The 22,673-nt window shown below is 48.6% G+C and overlaps 1 protein-coding gene across 4 annotated transcripts in view; it reads right to left on the bottom strand.

The window, feature by feature from the left end:
• Window positions 1–327: 327 nt before the first annotated feature.
• The window catches only part of SPEN (spen family transcriptional repressor), a 66,350-nt gene continuing 44,004 nt past the window's right edge, over window positions 328–22,673 (bottom strand). For 2 of the 4 annotated variants that reach the window (XM_084220370.1, XM_084220368.1), the window contains exons 6-15: window positions 22,073–22,224; window positions 19,440–19,565; window positions 18,761–18,874; window positions 17,507–17,620; window positions 15,859–15,959; window positions 5,347–13,276; window positions 4,441–4,836; window positions 3,565–3,759; window positions 2,586–2,744; window positions 328–1,816 (exon numbers count right to left, since the gene is read on the bottom strand). In XM_084220370.1, coding sequence (XP_084076496.1) covers window positions 1,685–1,816; window positions 2,586–2,744; window positions 3,565–3,759; window positions 4,441–4,836; window positions 5,347–13,276; window positions 15,859–15,959; window positions 17,507–17,620; window positions 18,761–18,874; window positions 19,440–19,565; window positions 22,073–22,224 — 9,419 coding nt within the window. In that variant the 3' untranslated portion in view covers window positions 328–1,684. The remainder of the gene's footprint in view (window positions 1,817–2,585; window positions 2,745–3,564; window positions 3,760–4,440; window positions 4,837–5,346; window positions 13,277–15,858; window positions 15,960–17,506; window positions 17,621–18,760; window positions 18,875–19,439; window positions 19,566–22,072; window positions 22,225–22,673) is intronic. The other 2 variants (XM_084220369.1, XM_084220371.1) reach the window with 2 other exon arrangements.

Genomic DNA, 22,673 nt, shown 5'->3' on the forward strand with positions numbered 1-22,673 from the left:
TAAACCTCCTTTTTTACCACATCTGCTTGATTTTAACCATTTACACCAGCCTTGATTAGGCTTCCCACTTGCACCTGGCAAGGATTTGGGTGGAAAAGCAGTGAAAAACATCAAGTCTGGCTCTTACATTTCCAAGTATGATGAATATCAGTAACCCAGGGATAATTTTCGGCGAGGAGTTGGTGTGTGGTGAGATTAAAAGTGGGGGCAAACCCTGCAATTTCAGTTTTCACAAGTATTTATGAGACAGGAGGGAAAATCAAGAGGAATTGGGTTTGGTGTGATGAAATGACCTTTTTTCCTGGTTGTTTTTGAGGGAGAGGTGGGTGACCCCTCCCTGGCAGCCCCAAACTCCCCTTCCCTGCTCCCCCTCCCCACGCCGAGGGACGAGGTCGGGGCGCCGACGTGTTTTGTATTTTTTAATAAAGTTCGTAATCCAATGGACACACAAAACAAAACTGCGCTGAGAAAAAAAAATAAACCAAAAATAAACCAAAAAAAAAAAAAAAAAAAAAACCAAAAACAAAAACCAAGTTCCATAAATTAATTAAGTGTTAGGGGAGGCGAGGGGGGCCGGGGCAGAGTCTTTGTACAAGTGTATAACACTTCCACAGCTGATGAGACGAGGGGATGTTTAAATGAAGCGCACTTACAAATGAGTGACAATACAAAGTCTGAGTATGAAAATAAGATTTTTTTTCTCTGAAAACACATTTTTGGCACAGATTAAAAAAAAATGTATGTTGTGGGGATTTGATTTTTTTTTTTTAAAGTCAGTATTATATATATTTATATATATTATATATATATTTATATATACACACACCCACTGAGTTCTGCATATCCCACCAGGAAGGAAAAAAGCTCTCCCTTTTGTTTTGTTGTTTGTTTTGTATTCTCTTGTTTTTCAGTGTAAACTGTACATCCCAGATGAAGAGAAGACGGCTGCAGCAGGGGCAGGTGGAGGAAGAGGAAGGTTCACATCCGGAAAAAATAACCCCCCCCAAAAAAATAAACAACCCCAAAAGAAGGAAAAAAAAAACCAACAAAAAACCCAATGAAACAACCAATAAAATAAAAAATGACTGTGAAATGCTCCTTGACCCACAAATCTCAGCAGAGTCCCTGCGGAACGTCCACGGCGCGGTCAATGTGTGTCAAGACATCCAGAACGTCACAGCGTCTCCAACTGTGCAAAGTCCGAGTCACTAATTTAGTGCAAAGGCAGTTCAGGTTCTTTTTTATTTTTTTCCTTTTTTTTTTGTTAAAAAAAATAAGCCATCCTTTTCTCTTTTTTTTTTTCTCTTTTTTTTTCTTTTTTGTGTGTTTTTTTCCCCAAAAAGGAGGCATGGGAACCCAAGCCCAGTCCACCTGCTGAGTGCATCAGTTGTCCATAAGCTAAAGCAACATGTAAACATCCAAGGTTTGATCAAGGCCGGTCGGGCAGGAGGCTGGTTTCTGGCAGCATATTTCTTGTTTCATAACCTTCTCTCCTTCTTTTGAATTAGTTTTATTTTAAAATGAATTTTCTGTGTGGTTTTTTTGTGGGCTTTTTTTTTGTTGTTGTTGTAGCTGTTTTTTTTTTTTGTTGTTGTTGTAGTTGTTTGTTTTTTGCTGCAGGGCCTTGGAAAAATTAAAAAAAATTCAAATTAAAATAATAAAAAGTCAGTAACTGGTAAACAGCTCATACCGACGCGATGACAATCATCAGGTGAGGAGAGATGTTGGAGATGCTGGCGAGGAGGTCTGGGGCCAGGCGGGACAGGTGGCTTTCCGAGAACTCGCAGGGTGGGAAGATCTGCAGAACGTAGGCAGGCTGCAGGGAGGGAAAACCACAGATCAGAGACAACCCACACCCACAGAGGTTTAAAAATGGGACATTTTGGTGATGTTCTGGTTGCTTAAAGGACCCTAAATCATGTATGGAAAGAAGCCATGGGTTTTGTTTCCAAGGTGGGGAGTTTTCCACACCACAGGCTGACTTCCACACCACAGGGAAAGGCAGAAAAAATCCCATTAATCATAATTCCAGTGTTTGCTCTGAGTGCTGGGCCCATTCTGGGCTCCTTATACCCAGAATTAAATTACACAGAGGTTAAACTGCAATCAGTGCAGCAACACACCTGGAATAAACCCTCCACGGCACCAAATGCATTCTGCAAGAAAACACCAGCTGTCCTGGAAAAATCAGGATATGGGGAATAAACCAGGACTCTACTTCAGAGATAAAAGAGCTGGGAAATACATTTGGGAAATGCTTTTCAGCCCAAGATCATGAACTGGGAATACACCAAACATACATTTGGGGCTTTTTTTTGGCTCTGGGGTTGCTTTGTCAATTCCATCAATGATTATATTGATCCCATAAAAATGTATGGATCCCATCCATGTCTTTGATGGGTGATGAAAATGGGGGGGTTGTTTGACCAATAACCCCAGGCAGACCCAGCAGAAAACCAAGCTGCCTGTGCCATTAGGGCCTGGTTTGGTGTCCCTGTGGCACTGCAGGGGTGTCATGACTGTGCCATTAGGGCCTGGTTTGGTGTCCCTGTGGCACTGCAGGGGCTCTCTGCCTGTGCCTGTACCTGGTTGGAGCCGGGGTTGGGGACGTTGATGATGCCTGCAGCCTGCTTGGCCTGCAGGTAGCTGATGAAGGCGGCCTTGAGCGACTCCGTCTGACTGACCACGTCCTCCTGGTCCCGGCCGCAGGGCAGGGCCAGCAGCAGGCAGTAATCGCTCTCCACCTGCAAGGGAAGGACAGGCTCAGGGAAATGCTGCACGACGGGACGTTTTCCAGCCATCCACCAACGATTCATGGGGGAAAACCCTCACTTTAAACTCCTTGATGTTACAGTTTGTACCCCAGAGCAGCTGTGGCTGCCCCATCCCCAGAAGTGTCCAAGGCCAGGCTGGACAGGGCTTGGAGCAACCTGGGATAGTGGAAGGTGTCCCTGCCCATGGCAGTGGGTGGGATGGGCTTTAAGGCCCCTCCAACCCAAACCAGTCAGGGATTCTGTGATTCCAACACTTGCTGAGAGCTCAGCCAAGGTGGAAAAGACTAAAAATGGATTTTCATGGCCACCTGAACTCCCTTTCCCACCCTACTCAGACACACTGAAGCCAGCAGGAGTTTGTCCCCAGGCTCAGGGTGATTTAAAGGTTTCCCAGCTCTCGGTGCCTTTTCCATAAGTGCAGGGTCAGAGCTATTGCTCATCATCTGAAATCCGTGTTACACTCCCTGGGTTGAAGGAATCAGTGTGAACACCAGGATCCCAAAACAGAATTATAGGGATCTCCTGGGTTGGAAGGAATCCACAGGGATCATCAAGTCCAACCCCAGGCCATGCACAGGATCCCATCAATCCCTCCCTGTGCATCCCTGAGAGCAGCGTCCAAACGCTCCCAGGGCTCTGGCAGCCTTGGGGCTGAGCCCATTCCCTGAGGAGCCCACATGACAGAAACTCGCGTTTTGGGGAGCCCTGGTGGTTTCCAACCCCGCAGCTGGTGAGCTCAGCCTGGCTCTGAGATCCCAAAGTGCCTCCCTGGTCCAGCCCAGGCCCTCACCATCATCCTGCGTGCGACGCCCTCGAGCTGGGAGGCCTCGAGCCGCATGCGCTGCGCGATGCGCAGGGGGGGCCCTCCCTCGGGCGCCGGCAGCGACCGGTGCGCCAGCACGTTGTTCCCGGACACAAAGTGCAGCTGCACGGCCGCCGTGTCGTTCTTGAGAGCCAGCAGACCCTGCCAGACAATGGGGTATTTCTGGGAAGAGAGGGAGAGAGTATTACACACAAAGCAAGGAGGGAGAGATCTGAAATGCTGAGCTGCTCGGCTGCCACCGATACTTCCATCGGAGGTTTAAAGGCTCAGCAGAGATGTAGCACCAGATCAACCCTCTGCAGGCCAGGCTTGGGTTACATCCTGCTAAATCAGGAATTCAGTTCTTTTCCTTCCAGCTGGCCAGCCTGCCTGGGTGGATCCCGTCATCCCAATCCCTCTGCTGCCCACCCAGCACAAGGCTGTTCCTGAATGCTGCGTTCCCTTTTACAAATGGGCAAATTGAGAAATTACAGAAGAACTGCTCGAGGTTATATTGGAGACATTTGGTGCCAAACAGAACTCTCAGCTCCTTGCTGGTACCGGTCCCTCACTGCCTCCCTCCTCATTTTCTACACTTGATAGAGTGGTTTTTCCTTTTTATTTAAATGAAATACACCAACTCTCTCCCCTGCCTATGAGGAAACACTTTCCAGGAAAATGCTGATTTGTTAAACTGACTTGGAACAGTAAACATAGCTAAAATCCATCAGGGACAAAACAACCCAAAACCCAAACAATGCCTTTTCTGCATCTGAAGTTTTTGATGCAAGAAAGGTCAGATCTGGTGCTATGGCTGAGACAGAACTAGGTGATTTCCCCCCATATCAGGAGCATGATACTCACTGTCAGCAGCTGGACCATGTCCACAGGTCTCTGGGACACAGGGTGAGGGGATGGCTCCTGCTTGAGCGAGGACTGGGGCTCTGGGCGGCTGAGGGGTGGCCCCGAGGTCGTGGGGATAAACATGGATTGCTTGGGAACTGCCTGCGGCTGGTGCGGCGAGGGAAGCTCCTGCTTCATGGAGATGGCGACGGGCGAGGGGTAGGAGGTCTGGCTTGTGTCCCCTTGTGCCCTCTGCAGGTGGACGTGGGGGTCCATCTGTGCCGAGTGCCTGTTCACAGGGGCGTGGTGACTCTGCTCCGGCCCTGCTGCCGACGGGCCCTTGGGATCCTGTGGGATCTGAGGGGTCTTGCTGCGGACCGGCTGGCTGGGGTGCGAGTGCTCGCCCTCCGGCAGACCCTGGGAAGCAGGCAGGGGGGAAGAGGAAAGATGTTTAGGCCCAGGGTGTATTCAACCCCATTTTAAGGCTGCCAGGACACCAGGAGATTCCTGGCAGAGACATCTGTGTCACAGTAGCAGCCCTGCTGCGGCAGCACCTGGGACAGTCTTCCACTTCCAAGCCCATCTGAGCTGAAACCCCACTCCCTGAATCCTGCCCCAAGCCCATCCTTAGTCACACCAAGGATGCCTGACCCATGCACTTGGTACTGACAATTCTCCCCCTGACACCATATTCAGAAACCTGCTTATAGTTTCTATATTCTCAAAATCTTTTGCCAGGCAATCATATTTGTAAAGCTTTCCTGTTTCATCTTCCCCAACACCTTTTCCCCTCCTGGGTGGAACTCCAGAAGGGTTCAGGAAATGGGCTGTTTCAGCTTCCTCTGATGCTAAGCAGCATTTGAACCCCATTTCCCATAAGAAACAGTTCCAGATGCCAGGGAGGCAGGTAAAGGGTTTTTTTCTCACCTGGGACGGGGTCATGCTCCGGGAGGGCAGCCCAATGGGCGAGGCACCTGGGAACTGCGGATGCCCAAGCTGTGCCGTGTGGTAATTCCTCATGTCGCCGTACACGGAGCGGTAATCGTGGAAGGAGCTGCCGGCGGGATGCATGATCTGCACCCCGTGTGGGACCACCACGGGCTGCGTCAGGGGCAGCCCGGGCAGCTGGCTGCCCGAGGGCACGCTGAGCAGCCGCGGCTCGCTGTGGGGAGAGTGGGCCATCTTGCCTTCCGAAGATTTGGGAGTCTCTTTCCCTGGCTGCGGGGTCTTACTGACCGGGGGAGTTTTGACAGCCCCTTCGGGCGTGCGGGATTGTCGCGTTTCCGAGTGGTGCTCGCCCACGGCGGCCATGTGCGGGTGCATGATCATCCGGACGTCCCGCGGGACGTTGTACTGCTCCAGCCGCAGGCTGCCGGGGTGCATGCGGTAGTCGGGCTGCATCACCAGCACGTCGGACTGCACCGGGGCTGGCCCGCGGCACACCGCCGTGTGGTGGAAGTGCAGCTCCTCCTCGGGGGGATGCTGGGAGGACAGCGGGGGCATGACGATGTCTCGGATGGGTGCTGGCTGGGGCGTGCTGGATCGCTGGGGTTTCATCTCCATCTGGGGTTGCAGAGCAGCTCGGGGGGAGTGGAGCGCTTCCGGGCGGATGCCATAGGGAATGCCGGAGAGAGGAGGGGTGTTCATCCTCACCTCACCTTGGGATAGATGGCCCAAGGACACAGTCTGTGTTACGCTGTGGGGGGGCATGATAACAGATTGCTCGGGATGCATGCTGGATATGTACTGAGGAACGGGAATTCCCGGCGCCAGCATGACTGGGGTGCTGCTGGACAAAGCCGGAGACGAGGTACTGCCGGGATGACAGGCCCGGGGGAACGGCGACGGCGAGTGCCCGCTGGTACGCGGCGAGTGCGGCTCCTGTTTGGTGACCCCCAGGTGGGAGATGGCCCGGTCGGTCGGGGTGCTGGGGCCCGAGCTGACGTGGTTCGCTTCCGAGTGCATCTTTCCAGAGAGGGAAGGGTGGTGAGGACTAACCCCAGGACTCAGGTTGGAGGGTTGCAAAGTCTTTGTCTCCACTTTCAGAGCAGTTGGGTCAGACAGTTTTTTGTTCACAACCATCTGGTTATGGACCAGCACGGGTGGAGTGTTTACGGTCTGCGTCAGGACCTTGCCAGGCTGCGACGCCGGGGTCTGGACAGCGAGGTGGGACGAGTCGGGCTTGTCCAGCGCGGCGCGCTCCTGTTTGACAGAGGAGATGACGGGCGAGGTGTTGTAGGGCTGTGCTCCGAGTACCAACGAAGAATGGGTGGAAACAGTCCCATAGCCCGCTGAGGTCTGGGAGCCTTTGGGTGCCGGCTGGGACGGCGTAATGGGCTCCTGTTTAATCTGAGACTTGGATACAGACTGCTGGAACTCGATGTCCACAGCGCTGGCTGGGGGAATCTGGCTGATCTTGGCACTGATTCGCTGAGGACCTTCTGTCTTCTGCCCTGAGTAACTCAGGAGCACCACACCTTCTGAGGTGTTCACCCGCAGCCCTGGACTGGACCCAGTCTCCACAGGCCTCTCCTCGATAATAGACATCGATCCTGGATGAAACCTGCTGTTATCATTTGCACTTGACCTCTGCTTAAATTTTGGCGAGGGAGCATTGACGAGGCAGGTCTGCGTTTGGGGAGCTTGTTTCACCAAAGTGATCCTTGGAGCCTCCTCCAGATCCACACTGTGGGGCATCCTGCTGATGACAGAAGTGGCTTTGGGAGCAATCACGGTGTTGACCTTTTCCTTCTCGCTGAACACTGGTGCTTCGGCCACTGGTGGGTCCAGGGCGTTGGTGACAGGAACGGCCGGCTTCTCCTCGGAAACCGGCTTGATGGCCTCCACGGCAGGGTGGAGAGGCGCCTCTTCCAGGCACGGTGCGCTCACTGGCTCCGTGTGCGTCGTTGTCACGTGCGTGGAGGTTATGCTCGTTGCTGAGACGTATTTGGGCTCCATGAGTATCTTTCTCAAAGTGCTGGAGTTTGTGTCGATATCCGACGCCTTTGTGTCTGGTGGGAGAGCGGGCGGGGGTGTGGAACGGGCACGGGGCTCCTCATGCCTGACCATCCACTCTGGCACCTTGGCAGCACCGGAGTGAAGGGGGACGATGGTGGTGGGCACAGGGGTGGGCAGCTTGGCCGCCGCCGCGGGGACAGCAGGGAGGGCTGCGTTCGGGGCACTCGGTGGTGTGATGGCAGCGTTCTCCAGGGGCGACCGGATCTTGAATCCGCTCTGACTCCCCTCGTCAAGGGGGACTGGTGGGGGACCCAGGTCCAGAGGAGCTGGAGCAGGCACCTTTGGAGAGGTGCTGCTCTCAGGGACAGCCTCATGTGCAGCCACGACGTCAGCAGCCACAGCCTTGGTGACATCGGGAGCACTTGGCTCTATGGATGCTGTGGGTTTGATTTGCTTCTCCTCCTTTGAGGCTTCTTCAGGTTTTGTCTTTACTTCGTTGGCAGGGGGTGATTTGGTCTGCACCCTCTCTGGCTCAAAGGTGTTGACTTCGGCAGCGTCGCCCTTCCTGCTTGTGCTCTTCTTGCGTCTCTGCCGTGTGGTTTTCTGACGGCTCTTCTCCTTCCGAGCAACTTCAGCCTCCTGCAAGGTCTCAGCCTCCTGTGCAGAGTTGGAAGATTCACTGAAGCTGACCTCAGACTCCTTGCTCTCAGTCTCCAATGCTGGCGGGACAGAGCCGGGCACCGGCTGCACCACAGGCTCGACAGCAGCCTCGGTTTCTAGGATATTGTTCACTGCCTGATCTGTCTCAGGCTCCATCTCCTCCCGAGGGGACTGCAACACCAAGGGCTCTGTGGGAATCTCAGCCTCAGACTCAGCAGGATATGTCGGTGGTGCAGGGAAGCTTTCTGTCTCCCCAGAAATATCATTGATGATGGAGCCAATGGCTGCTGCCAGCTCCGTTTCACTGGCCTGGTGCGCAGGTTTATCTGCCTCCTCCTCCTGACGGACTTCAGCCACATCTGTTGTTGGCTCTTTGTAGGCAGCAATTGTTGGAGGAGTTTCAGTGAGTTTTGCAATGTTCTCCACTGCCTGCTCAAGCTCAATCTGCTTTGCTAACTGGGCAGCCTCAGGCGACTGCTTGGGCTCCCGTGTCACCTCCTTTTCCATTTCTGGGAATGAATCTTCTACCTCATTCTTAGAGAAGTGGGGTGGCAGGATGTCCTCTTTCGGAGGGCTCTTCATCTTGGGTGGTGACACTGCCACCGGCTCTGCCTCCTCTTCAGTGGGCCTCAAGGCACCCTTGACTTCATCGACGTTGAGGCGTATTTCTACATTTTTGAGACACACGGATGCCTTATCAACGACGGTTTTGGTATTTTTGTACCTTCCCCTTTTGGATTTCGTAACCTTTTCTGGCACTGGCTTCTTCTCAGTGATCTCAACTGTGGGGATTTCTAGCTGATTTTTCTCCACATCCAGTTCCTTCCGATCACGTTTCTGCTCACTTGCAGCTGGCTCTTTCTCAGCGGCTTTTGCTTTATTGCTGTTGTCACTGATGCTCGATTCCTGACCACTTCTTTCAGCAGCATCTTCGGATTCAGCCGTGGTATCAGGTTTTGGTTCATTCTTCCCTTTCTTCCCCTGTTGGCTGGCAGCAGCTGATGAGTGCGTGTGAGTGAGCTTCTGGGATCTAGGAGACCTCCAACCCTCTGCAGGTTTAGGAGCTTCCACAGTATCTTTAGTTTCAGCTTCCTCCACCTCTTGTTGTACCGGTTCCGTCTTTATTGGAGAGATGTCTTCCTCTGGCTTACGGCGGGTTTTGGGAGGTCTTCCCCTCCTCGGGGTTGTGGGAACAGTAGTCACTGTTTCCTGTGGTTCCTTTTCCACTCTCTTCCTGGTGGATCTAGTGACCTCCATGGAGTCCTTCACTGGAGATGGGCCTTCATTGTCCCCTGTGGTAGCATAGACTGACCTCACGTTTCTGCGCCTGGTCCGGCCTATCGGCAAGCTCAGCTCCACGTTTTCTGGCTCTGCAGCAGAACTTGGGGATTTAGCAGCATTCCTTGAAACCTTTTCTGCTTCCACTTTCAATTCAGAAAGCTTCTGGGTCTCCCCGCGAGGAGAGCTTGACCTTTTCAGTTTCTCACGGTCAATTCTTTCGCTCTTCCTTGTGACAGGCTTTTCTGTGACATTAGCCGCAGCCGACTGCACGGGAGTCTTGGACCGTTTACTTTTGTAGGACTTTTTATCTTTTACAACAACCTGAGGTTCCACTTCCATATCATTGTCGGAAACAGGCGGCAGGACCTCAGCAGCTGCCTCCACCTTTTGATTCACACCAGCATCGGTGCTGGCAGAGGGTGGAGGATTTTCCTCTTTAGGTTCTGCAGCCTCATCTGACTTCTGAACTAGCTTGGGTGGAGGTGGAAGCAGCTGGGCAGCCTCAGGTTCTGGATCTACGCTGATGTCTGCATCAGAAAACGAGGCCCCAGGAGTGGGAGGTTTGGTATCCAAGTATGAAGGATGCTCTGTTGCCACAGCATCTTCCTCTGGTGCCAGGGTTGTAGCAACAATTTCTTTACTCGCCTCTACAACTGGCGGAGGTTCCGTTTGCTCAGGAGGTTCCATTTTGACAGGAGCAGCAAGTTCAGGAAAAGGTTTTTGTTCCTCTGCTGCAGCAGCAGGTTCAGAAGGTTTCTCTTCTTTGACAGAAGATGGTTCCACCGGGACCTTTTCGCTCACTATTTTCTCAGGAGCGATGGGAGCTGGTTCCTGTGGGAGGACGGTGACTGAAGAAGGACCAACAGCTGGGGAAGGCTTATGTTCTGTTTCTTTACTATCAGGAACCATTTCTGGTGTTTTTGGCCGGTTTTCTTTATCTTCCTGTTTCTCCGCTTCTTTTGGTTTCTGATCTTTCTCCTTTTCTTTCTGCTGCATTCGTGTCAGCTCAACAAATCTGCTGTGGAAGAGAACCACGGGCTCTTGCACCAGATCAGCTGTGCTGTTCGTCCCATCGGAGGAGGACTGTCTCCCATATAGCCTTCCGGAGATAAAGTCCAGATCATCATCCTTCCTCTCTAAATGCTGCAGGCGTTTGGAGTCCTGTTCAAAGATTGAACTGTGCAAAAACCGAGAAGCAAACAGTTCCTGCCGCTCTTGTTCCTCCTCTTTATGATCTTCTTTCTTATCATCCAGTTTTCCACCTTCGGAATCAGTTCTGATTTTTTTCTTTTTCATATACCAGGATGGAATAGGTCTTGGAGCTGAGTCAACCTTCTCTTTGTCTTTATTGTTTCTGAAACTAGCAAATCTTGAATCCCAGTCTAGAAAGGACCAGTTTTCCTCTCGGGAGGAGGAGAGGGATTTAGCCCTTTCAAGCAAGGCCTTTGTGTCAGGTGTGATTGTCTTGTCCAACGCAAAAGAGTAGAATTTGTTTCTTTCTAAGGAACCCGACTGGAGTCTTTCCTCTCTTTCACGGAACTTCTCTTCTCTGTCCCTTAATAAAAAAGACAACCTGGAACTCTCTAACAAGGACGAGGCTTTTGGGGAATGGGGCTTGTTTTCACCATCGTCATCTGAATCTGAAGGCACCTCCCCAGGTTCCAGGTCTCGGACAGACCGTTTCCGTATACTGTCTCTTTTCACAATGCTGCTTGGAAAGCTGATATCAACTCTCCCAGGCTCTTGTTTCACTTGAGTTTCCCACCTACTTGAGTCTTCCTCAGAACTCAGCACAGAGAGTTTTATTTTAGCCATTTCTGCCATCTGTTCCCTTCTGCTGGAATCATAAGGATTGAATTTCAGTGAGTCCTCCCTCACAGTCATGTTGGAGAATGAAAGACCTTTTTCTTCTATTTTAGGTGACTCTTTGGTTTCCTTCAATGGCATTAACCTTGGAGAATCGAGGGTGTCGTCATCCTCATGGAACGGGAAGTGCCTGATGCTTGGGGAACATGACATCCTTTCAGAGTCCTCACTCACCTGACGAGAACTTCTGTAGTTCCTTTCTCTCTTAGTGCTGATTTCAAAGTCAAACTGGTCAGTCTTTTTCCTTTTACTTGGTGGAGAGTCATCGGTGACGTCTTGTGGAGGCTTTCCCACCTCGTGAACCAGACTCCGCTTTTCATATTCATCCACCTCTTTCTTTGGACTGCCGAACTTCTCCGACTTTGCTATCTCCATTTCCAGCTGCTGTTTCAACCTGCGACTTTGCTCCATCTGTTTCCGGTAGCTCTGCGTGTGGTCAATGTCGATGCTGATTTTCTCCTCCGTGTCAGCCGACTGAGGCTTCTCTTGGCCGAGTTTATGGTCTGGTGTTTCTTCAGGAAGGCTGGAGTAGTTCTTCCTTGTGTCCTCTCTCTCTGTTCCCTGCTCGTCCAGCAGCTGTACCTGTTTATGCTGGGGTTTTACTGGGTTCAGTTTTTTAGGAGGGAGCTCCTGAACTTCCACAGGTTCCTCGGGTGCGTCCACGAGCCTCGCCTGCAGATCCAGGGTGGGACGCATGCCAATCCCACCAACATTAAGAGTGTCCTGAATTTCTTTGGGACTAGTAACAGGAACAAGTCTTTCCAGTTTGAGTTTTTTAGATTCCCTTTTAAGCATCTCCTTCCTCAGGGGTTTTCTCTCCAATTCTCCTTCCCTTAACACTGGTGCTTCTCTAGACGACGGTGTGGCATCAAGCTGCTTTTTCAAAACCATGCGTGCATCCTCCTCATCTTGGCTGCTCCGTTTTACATCCAGTTTTTGCCTGTCGGGTTTTGGATTCGCATCGGCAAAACGCCTTTTACGAGCCTCCAACTTGTCTAAATCCACTGCGTTGGCCCCCTCAGAAGTTTGCTCTGTCTTCAAGTGCTTTTTGGGTTTCATTTTTCCCTCCTTGTCCACCACTTCGATGTGACTGGCAAGGGCTTTTTCCTTCTGTACCTTGGTTCTGACAGGTTCTAGTTTAGACTGCTCCGACTTGGCTTGCTCAGCCTGGGACGTCTGGGTTTTCTGTTCGAGCAGTGGGGATTTCAGAGTGTCGTTATCCAGCTTTGCCCTCAGTTTCTCCAGTGCAGGCTGATCGATCACCTTCCCCTCCTTTTCCTTCACACGGGTCAGCACAACACAGGGCATCAGTTCCAGGCGGTTCTTTGCTGTCCCTTCTTTGTCACCCCTTTCTTTGCTTTGTTTACTGTTGCCCTTCAGTTTTTCTGGGCTGGGCTCTCTCTCATTCTCCTGATCTGTTTCCGAGGACTGAGAGCTGGGTGAATGGATTTTTGCTTTTCGTTTCTGCTTGTCTGTTTTCTCCTTTTCTATTTTTTCCAGCTTTTCCTTCCTCACCAAGCGCTTCTCCTTGTCCACCCTCTCCTGCTCGAAAACGCGCTCTTTCTCCACTTTCTCGTTTTTTGCGTATCGCTCCACGCGGGCTTTGTCGAGCTTGTCGTATCGCGGAGGGGACAGCGAGCTGCAGCTGCCGCTGCGATCTGAGGACCTGCTGTAAATCCTCCTCTCCGAGTCGCTCTGCAGCCGTTCCGACTGCGAGGGGGACGCTCCGGGGCTCTGCGGGCGCCGCGAGTGCGTCGGGCTCTGGCTCCGCTCGATCGGCCTCCGCTCGTGGTCTCTGTCCCGATCGGATTCGAACCGTTCCCTCTCCCTCTCCCTCTCCCGTTGCCTGTAGCTGTACTCCCTGATGTCCTGCTCGTACGGATCTCCCCGGTAATCCCGGTACTCGCGAGGGTCGTCGTAGTATCGTGGGTCGTAGTAGTCTCCTTGGTAGGGATCCCACTCGGCGTAGAATTCCCTGCCCCGAGCTGGGTATTCCCGCCGAGGATCTTCGGGATACGTCCCTGGGGTCCGAACAGTCTCATAGTAAGTACGGTCAGGGGCGTATTCATAGGATCCTCTTCGCTCGTCTCTGCTAAACATAAGAATAAACAGATTCTAGTTCTCCTTCTCAACCAATGTACTGTTACCACAGTTTTTTGCTATGTAAAGAAACAATTTTCTGGTATTTTTCCTCCGTGCATCAAGGCAGCTGCACACAGAGGTTTGGCAAGGCATCTGTGTGCAGTGGACTAAATACTTTTGTTAACTTATCAAATACCAAATGTACTTCATGGGTAATGTCACAACAGCTCTTCCAAGCATTGTTTCACCACCCTCGCTCCTTTGTTTTTGTCAAATTCAAAGCTTGCATGAAATGAAGGAAAAACGAACAGCACCTGTCCGCTCACACAAGGCTGGCAGGATGAAGACACCCCCTTATCCAGAACCTGAGACATTCATTTTGACTCTGAAAACATGAGTCAAATCAAAATTCAGGCAAGGAATCTCTCCATTACTAAGTAGCAAAGTGATGGTAAGATTTCTTTAAAAATCCTAAGCCCTGCAAGTGATATTTTAATTCCCAAATTAGCTCTTTCACTGCATGTGACTTGCTGGCATTGCTGGCGTTACTGTTTACAGTAAAACCAAGTCAACAAATATCAGGCTGTTTATAAGATCAGGTGAATTCATTCAGCAAAGCAAGTCAAGCAATTAATGTTGTTATTTCAATACCTCCAAGCAGCAAAAATAAGTCATTTGTAAGACTGAACATGGTAGGGAGGTAGAATAAAGCTGGAGTTCCAATTCCTCACCATTACAGAGTGTTTTTCACACTGTACTAAGGTGGGGTCAGGCTCTGCTCCCAGGGAACAGGGACACCAGGAGAGGGAACAGCCCCAGGCTGGGCCAGGGGAGGCTCAGGTTGGACATCAGGAGGAATTTCCCCATGGAGAGGGTGGTCAGGAAATGGAAGGGGCTGCCCAGGGAGGTTTGGAGTCCCCATCCCTGGAGGTGTCCAAGGAAGGCCTGGATGTGGCACACAGTGCTTTGGGCTGGGGACAAGGAGGGGAGGGGATCAAGGTTGGACTCAATGACCTTGGGGGTCCTTCCCAACCTAAATGATTCTGGGACTCCTCATAGGTTTATTTGGCTTCAGAGTTTATGTTTTATGTTAAAAGTGGCAACTTGCAACTTCCACCCTTTAAGAAAAGTACGAAATTGAAAAGGGGACAAAACACAGACCACTAAAACCTCATCCTCCAAGTGAAGTGGGATGTTGTGAAAAGCAGCTATAAAGTTAAAAATATTGATCAGGGATTTTGTTTGTTTTTTCATGTGTTTGTTTTTTTTCCCTTGGGTTCTATTTAGACTGGCTTCAGGAGGACGTGGTTTGTGCAGATCTCAGCACCCCTGCAAGGTGCCTGGAGGGGCACCAGAAGCTGCAAAATTACAGGAATCACTGCAGAATGATCCATTATCCCTATGGATCTCCTAATGACTGAGTGAACAGAGTGACAGAGAAGGAAAAACCAGACTAATGTGTGCCCAAACACCAGAAACCAGGGTCCTGCTCAGCATTACTCCACAGCAAAGACAAGCCCACCTGAGTCCCGCATGCTAAAAAACACCAAAAAATGCCCTTGTCTTGCCTGAATCCAGTGCAGTTCTGAGGAAATGCTTATTGCTGGCACATCACAACATCTGGCAAGGCCTGGGGAAGGCACACTTGTACTTCCATTATGCAAATTCTGATCACCAATTTCCAAACTCTGCTCGCTTTTAAATCTGTTCATTTTGCATTGTCAGACCAATCTATTTTGCTGCAAGAAACTGTTGGGTTTATTCAGCTCCCAGATACACCCAGCATCATGCTGCACTGACTCCTGGGCAGGCAGAGCCCTAACCATGAGCCAGGCTCTAGAGAGAATAAAAAACAGCTGTTTTTTCAGTCAGTGAAGGTAAAAAAGCCCAAAATGTGGAGTGTTTATGTGCCAGGTCTTCATGGACAAATAAGTGGCTGTGCAGCATGTGGTGCCAGCTGCTGCCAAGGGGCAGCCACAGAGGACACGGCTTTATTCAAAATAAAAATGCATCCTTATTCAAAATGTATTTTTTTATCAAGTTACAAAAAAAACTGTTGGGAAAAGGGAAGTGGAGGATCAGATTTTCCTCTCTGCTCAAGGGCTGAGCAGCAGTTTATCAGACTTTATGTACACCCACTAACACACACATTTCTCTGTTACAGATAAGCTGCTCTTTGCATTCCTAAGACGTGATGAATGACTCCCAACTGCGTCCTGGTGACCCACCAGAGAAACAGGATACTTAAATATGGATCATGCAGACAACTGAAACCTCCACCTCAGCAGGAATTCCACTAACTGGCTACGCCTTGGATGTGTGAGAGCCTGCCTGCTCTAATCTGCACAGTTTAAGTTTGATTGCCTAAATTTAATTTTAAAAATAGAGAAGGGGTAAAAAAAAAACCTAAAATGCAGAGGTATTTTTAATAAAACTTCAAAAATAAGGATTAAGTTGGGAGGGAAAAAAACTTTTTTAAGAATTGTGGCCTGAAGAAAGTTTGATTGTATGATGTGGAGGACAATGATTGTAAAAGGATTGTGTAAGGTGATGCTGGAGAACAAGAAACTGAATAAAAATATTGATACATACCTTCTTTCTGCCAGCATTTCATAGAAGTCTCTGATATCTTGACCCGTTTTCTCCATGGAATGATAAAATGCCAATTGACTCTCCCGATTAGCAAAGTCCACCTGAAAAAGAAAGGGGAAATCACATTCAGTCACAGAAACATCTCACTCTGCCAATATTTCCCTGTCTGCTGAAGGTGGGAGCAGAACTGAAAATGGGGTTAAAATTTAATTAAAAATGTCAAACACTTCCCAATTCTGGCCCTGCACATCCCCAGGAATAAAGACATTTCTCAGTGGAGCTGTGTAACCACCTCCTTACTATGTTGTTGTAAGCTGCCATCCCAGAGGCTTCTGTTGGGCAAAGCAGCAGGAAAAATACACATTATTATTGTGGTATTGATGTTTTTAATGCCAGGATGGTTCCAAAGTCCCTTTTATCTCAGGGCAGTGCTACAGAGGGTCAGGATTACAAATCCATTCTGGACTCCATGGTGTTTGCCCTGGGTTATAGAGCAGGGAAAGAACCAAGGCTCCTGAACTGCAGCTTCCTGTGCCAGATGCTCCAAAAACTGGTGTTTTATAGTGCTTAGAAGCTAATGGCATAGTGAAAAAAAATCAAGGATTACAACAGATTTCATGATGTGTATGCCACATAATGGAATATTTTTAACATTCTAGTTCCTGTTATTTTTTGAATCAACCCAGTCTTGAGTGCAACCACAGCAATGGAGCACAGGCCCACACTGGGGGTGTTGCTTATTCCAAAGTCATTAAGCAACGAGACCACACAAATTGAGAAACTTTTAAGGAACCACACGGTCTCCTGCACTGGAAGATGGCTGATAGCCAACATCACTCTCAGAAATTACAGAATAGCCAACTCCCAGCCCTGGGTGAGGTGGGAAGCTGCTGAGACCACACCTGACATCACTGCCCACTCTTTAGGAGAGGAGAAAGGAGGAACAGGAAGATAATTCAAAGGTTTGGCTGACACCTCACGTCCCCAGTTAGTGGGACTGATGGGACAGTCAGAACAGGTATCACCACATTCACCCAAATCCAAGATATCCCTGTACATGTCAAGTGTTGCTCCAGGAAGAAATATATTTTCTGTGTGTTTTTTTAAAGTAATGTTTTCAATTATTGTTTAAAATGTGTTGCAAGGAAGGACAAGATGATCTTAAGGTCTTTTCCAACCCAAACCATTCCATGATTCCATGGCTGCGTGTTGAGGTTAGTGTACCCCAGAGCCTGGACATCAGCCATGGGGCAGCTGGATGCAGCCATGTGTTTTCCTGGAGGAACTCACACCTTCAGATTTCCTTTTTTTAACACAAAACCAGACAAAAGTGTGCCTTGGATTGGGGTAAACGAGGCAGTGACACGGACACCAACACTCAGGAGCTCAGAGAGACAAGTTCAGCGAAACAAACAGCAGAATACTGGAAAAGGCTTTATAAGTAACAGTTCAGGATTCCCTGACATCTTGATAAGCCGAGCATAAAAATATAATTTAAGCCTTTGATATGTGGGACATGTGTGTCCCGCCAAGTATTCCTTGAGCCTGGCAGTCTGCACTGCCAGCATTTAAGGGGGAAGGCCTAAACACAATTTGTTCCTCTTTTTTTTTGCCTGTTTTGCTTTGGTTTGGAGGTCATTCTGCACACCTTAATTTTATTCCCACCGATTTTCCTCCCCTTGGTCTCTTTTACAGCTGCTTGTGCATATTCAATCTCATTGTAGAGAACCAGGGCCATGCCTTTTAAGCGGTCAAACACCACCTGTAAAAAACAAAAAAACAAAACAAAAACCAAATAAGAGCCTCATCCACAGGACTTAATGTCAGTCCCAACAAAATCCTAAGTCATGAGGATACCAGGAAGGAAATAATTTTTAGCAAGGTGAATTTCCAGGCTTTTCTGATGAGGCATATTGGAATGAAGAGACAATAAAAGGACACGGGACTGCTTTGAATTGTGGATATTGTGGCTTGAGGTATATTATGCCTTTATTTTGTTTTTCTGTATTTTACTTTGAATATTTTTTCTTTGTTGACTGAGTTTTGTATAATTTCTTTGTTAAGGTTTTTTTTTGTGTGTGGTTTTTTTTTTAATTTCCAATGTGCTTTAGGGGGGAAAAAAGGTAAAGGAAACATTTAATCACAAAGTGGAACCAGCTTCTGTTATCAGTCTGCAGTACCACTCGCCAGTTGTTAAACACCCAATTTCCAATACTGCCTTCCTTTAGCAGCATAAATGTATTATTCAAGCAACAACAGCTACAATAAAGAATGTCAAAGCTGCAACACAAACCCACAAAAATCCTTTGGGGAGGCCAGACCCTGATCCCGCAAAGATTTACACACGTTGCTTAATTTTAAGCACATCCATGTCCAATAAAAACACAAAGGACAACTCCCACACTGAAGTTTAAGCACGTGATAAATCACTTGCATGGGACAGGCTCCCACTGCATGACAGGGGTGTGTTGCACCATTGTTGACTTTCTCTCTTCTTCCATGTACTTTTGGCACTGTGATTGTCCTGACTGCTTTTAAAAAGTCTTTTTTTTCTCGGTCTGATGAAAAAACATAGTTATGTCTAATTATGTAATTAGCAAGTATGGGTAATTACGTAATTAGACTGCTGTTCTTCCAACTAACATTTAAGAAGTTTTGCTGGGGAGAGACTGTACTGCACAAGAGCAACAAATGGTTTCCAATGCTCAACATCTCGGCTCACTCAAAATACTTCTTTTTGGTTGCTGTCTATGTTGACAGAGCCCTGTCAGCCAAATTCCACCCCAGAGAGAATTTTTTCTACCTGAGCTATAAAGCCCTGGACAGTGGGGTTGAAAGGACAGGATGGGAAGAAAGGAAGACAGTAACGACTTGGAAGCACATGCCAAAGCCTCCCACCTACCTTCACCACAGGCCCGTATCGGCAGAAATGTCGGGTCAGATACTGATCCGTAACGTTTGTGGAAAGCCCATCTAACCACACGCAGTTTGTAGGCATGCTCTTCCCAAAACCCAGCTGGACACAAAAGGGCAAAACTTCCATCAGTACAGTGCACAAGGGTTAAACTCACTGATCAGAGCCTACTTGATGAAAGACTAATCTGGAGAAAGCTGTTGTTTGTATGGGTTTTCTAAAATTAGCATCCGGTGCAGGTGCAAGACAAAAATCAAAGAGCAATTAATGAAAATAATTCTGCTTGTTTAAACAAATATAGTGTTTGACAACAGTGGGTTCTTCTACAGTTTGAATGTCTGAGAAGTGACAGGTTGACAGCTCTGGGGCCTGACAGGCCCCGTTTGCCATGGGGAGTGGAATGGATTCCCAACACAGCCCTGCCAGACATGGCCCTTCCAGGCCAGGGAATGTCAGTCTCTGAGTGCTCAATCCCAGGACTGCGGGTGCACAGAGCCAACAAAAATGCTGATTAATCCCAATTGGGTGGTGGCTGAAACCATCACATTCTGATATGATCTCGCATTAAAAACCATCTTACTTCCATAAACTACCTCGCTGCGAAACATCCCACGATGCGGCAGCGGGAGACACGAGAAGGATACAGTCCAGGGGAGGATTTCTTTACCTTGAGCCGGTTATTTCCAAGATATTCCCCATCCATCTTCTTAATGGCTTTGCAGACGCTGGCGATGTCGCAGTACTGCAGGAAGGCGTACTGAGGGACACCGTTCACCTTCTTAATGTCGATGTCCTGGGGACAAGCACAAAACACAACAGCCCACAGTCAGCAGTCAATCCCATCTAAGAGCACTTGTTTTTTTTCAGGGACACGTGGCACAGCAAGCTCTTTAATTAATATTTTCTTCAGAGGGAGGATTTAAACAATAGTAGACAGTTAAAACTTTGCTGTTCTGCTGCATCTCAAAACCAAATCCTTACTGAGCAGGGAAAGCTCTTTATCCCACAGATTTAAAATCCAAGCCTGCAGAACTAAGCCTGACCTGATCAACAAACACCAGCTTTAGGCTGTTAATACTATATCAAGAAGAGACAATTCAGGATCAAAGAAATACAGATTAATTTTTGCTCACAAAGGCTCACGAGAAAACAACCTGCTCCGATCCTCATCTCTGAGCCAAGCCGGGCTTCTTTTTCAAATAATCATGATCCATCCTGTTCCTAGAAACACAAAGTGATGCTGGACTCATCTCTTGAACCAGTCTGACTCATAGCAAAGGCAAAAAGAGTCTCAACTTTGGTTGCTGTTGCTCTTTAAAACCAAGTCACCACAGGCCCATTCACAAGTACAGCCAGAGGCTCACAAAGCCAAATAAAGGCTGATTTTAATCGAAAAAAAAGCCCAGCAAGCCAGGAGCTGATATTTGGTTAAGAAACAAGCTCAGCACCAGCACTGGAAATGTACCCAAAGCCTCTGAACAAACTCATGATACTATGATTCATTCCAAGCTGAAAATAGGAGGTGGAGAGTTTGGCTTTATATGTTGGAATAGCAGGAGCTGCCTTTGTGAGCCACATATGGATCTAAGCACAAATGTTCCAACATCTAGGACAGGCTAATTTCATGGTTAATAAATTTAGGGACAAGGCAGCGGTTTGACACAGCCTCACCCAAGAGCTCTTTATCTGGGAAAAGAGAAGTAAACAGGGAGATTTACACAATTATTAGACTCCTACAGCCCTGGCCTAATGATTTAAGTGAAATATTAATAGAAAACTACATTTTCAAGTGTCTGAAGTAGCACAACTGCAACCACGCAAATTATACTTGACCACTCACCCTGGGCAAGCAATTCCTTGTGACAGGCAAATAAAGTATCATTATTGTGCTCATTACCCCTCAGAAAGGTTATAAAGCTGGTCCCTTCTGCACCTGAGCTTGCAAGTTTTCCTGGAAACGGCGAGGCAGCGCTGCCTCCCAATTCTGAGCCATTAATAATGCTGACAGGGAGCACCACGGCACACAAAAGCCAATTTACACTAGCACTGATAAGCATCTTTATCAGGAGAGCTCTGCTGCTCTAACACTGGAAAAGGGTTCAAGCCACAGACACAGCACGAATTCATAAATCACTATTGATGTCAAGGATACAGCAGAGTCTGCATACACAAGGGCTGCCAGACATCATAAAATAGGGATTTTATATTTTTTCATTTGTTCATATACATTGTACATGGAAGCAACTTCCTCTTCTTTTGGGGAGTAGCAGGGATGGGGCTCCTGGAATGTGTGACTGATTCCTCAGCTGCAATAGACATGTCAGAGCAGAATGAAGGAGGCACAGCACATTCACAAGCACCCACAAATGACAGGGAGAAGTGAAGCCCAGACTCAACAGGAATCACAGAATTAATCCCAGAATAGCTTGGGTTGGAAGGGTCCTTACAGCTCATCCAGTTCTACCTCCTGCCATGGGCAGGGACACCTTCCACTGTCCCAGGCTGTTCCAAACCCATCCAACCTGGCCTTGGACACCTCCAGGAATGAGGCAGGCACAGCTGCTCTGGGCAACCTGTGCTATGGCCTCCCCACCCTCCTGGGGAAGAATTCCTTCCCAATATCCTGCCTAACTCTGCTCTCCCTTCAGCTTAAGGCTTGTCCTGTCACTCCAAGCCCATGTGAAAGTTAATTAAGTAGGGTAGTTGCAAAACTTTAGTGGAAAATTTCCCTTAAATATAACATTGATGGGAATTGATAGAAAGTCATGAGCAGAGAAGAGGGGGCTGCTCTACCTCGTCTGGATACTCCCCCTCACCTGAAAACCCAAATCCCTCATGTGCCATCACCGATCCCTCTACTCCAATCCCCTCTGCCTGGGCACGGGGCTCCTTCCACACATACTGACCAAGCCCCTTGGTTCCAGGAATCAACAGGGAACTCAGATTCACACAGTTGCAGGAGTCAAGGTGAGAACATCACCTGGCACATTCACATCCCAAATACCCACTCAGCTTTGGAGCTACTAGGAGAGAATTACCAGGAGAGAATTACCAGGAGAGACATTTGCTGTAAACACTCCTAGCACTGTTTTTCCTGCTAAGCTACCCCTCAACATTCAGATGCTGAACTCCAAATACAAAGAAAAGCTTTCAGGTATATTCCAGCAAGATGAGTGACTCAGATTATTACTGAAAGACTGAATTATCTATCGTTGACAGATTTAGTACCACTCACAGCATTTCACAGGTCTATACAGAAAGGGGGGCAGTGCCACCCCACACAGGACACCACTCACGTACCACTATTCCCCCAAAGCGCTGGAAGATGTTGCGAAGGTCGTGGTAGGTGGTGGTTTTCTCCAGGTTGCCAATGAACAGAGTTCTCGTTGCCTTTGGGTGAAACTCATCTATCCTTTCATCCAAAGGACGAAATTCATTCTCACTTTCGGTTTCTAGGATAAAAGAGAGCAGGATTGTAATGACTGGAGATTTGGTTCATGTTGGTTTATTCAGGCCTCCTTCTTGATCTGAACAAAAATAACCACTGTCTTTGAGAAAAACACCCAGTACTGCACCCATGACTTGTTATTTATGTGGGATTGGGAATCTTTATATTCCACGGAGGAATCTGAGCATCCTCAGGTGAAAGGAAGCTGCACCTTTCAACTGCTTCTCTGGAAATTTACCAAGTATCAATGCTTGAGTGCATGAATTCCAGTAAGGCTTCCCTGTGCTTGGGGAAGAGCACGTGGCAGGAGTTTGTTTTCAGGAATCAATTTTTAAAGAAGCCATTGAAGTGCAGTCTGAGAACTTCACCACATGCTCAGGGCTGCAGCTCTCACTGGTTGGTCACGTGGGCTGTGCTGCCACAGCCTCAAAACGCAGCACTCGTTGGCTGTTT

This window comes from Fringilla coelebs (genome assembly GCF_963513975.1).
Source record: "Fringilla coelebs genome assembly, chromosome: 22".
NCBI classification, from domain to species: Eukaryota; Metazoa; Chordata; class Aves; order Passeriformes; family Fringillidae; genus Fringilla; species Fringilla coelebs.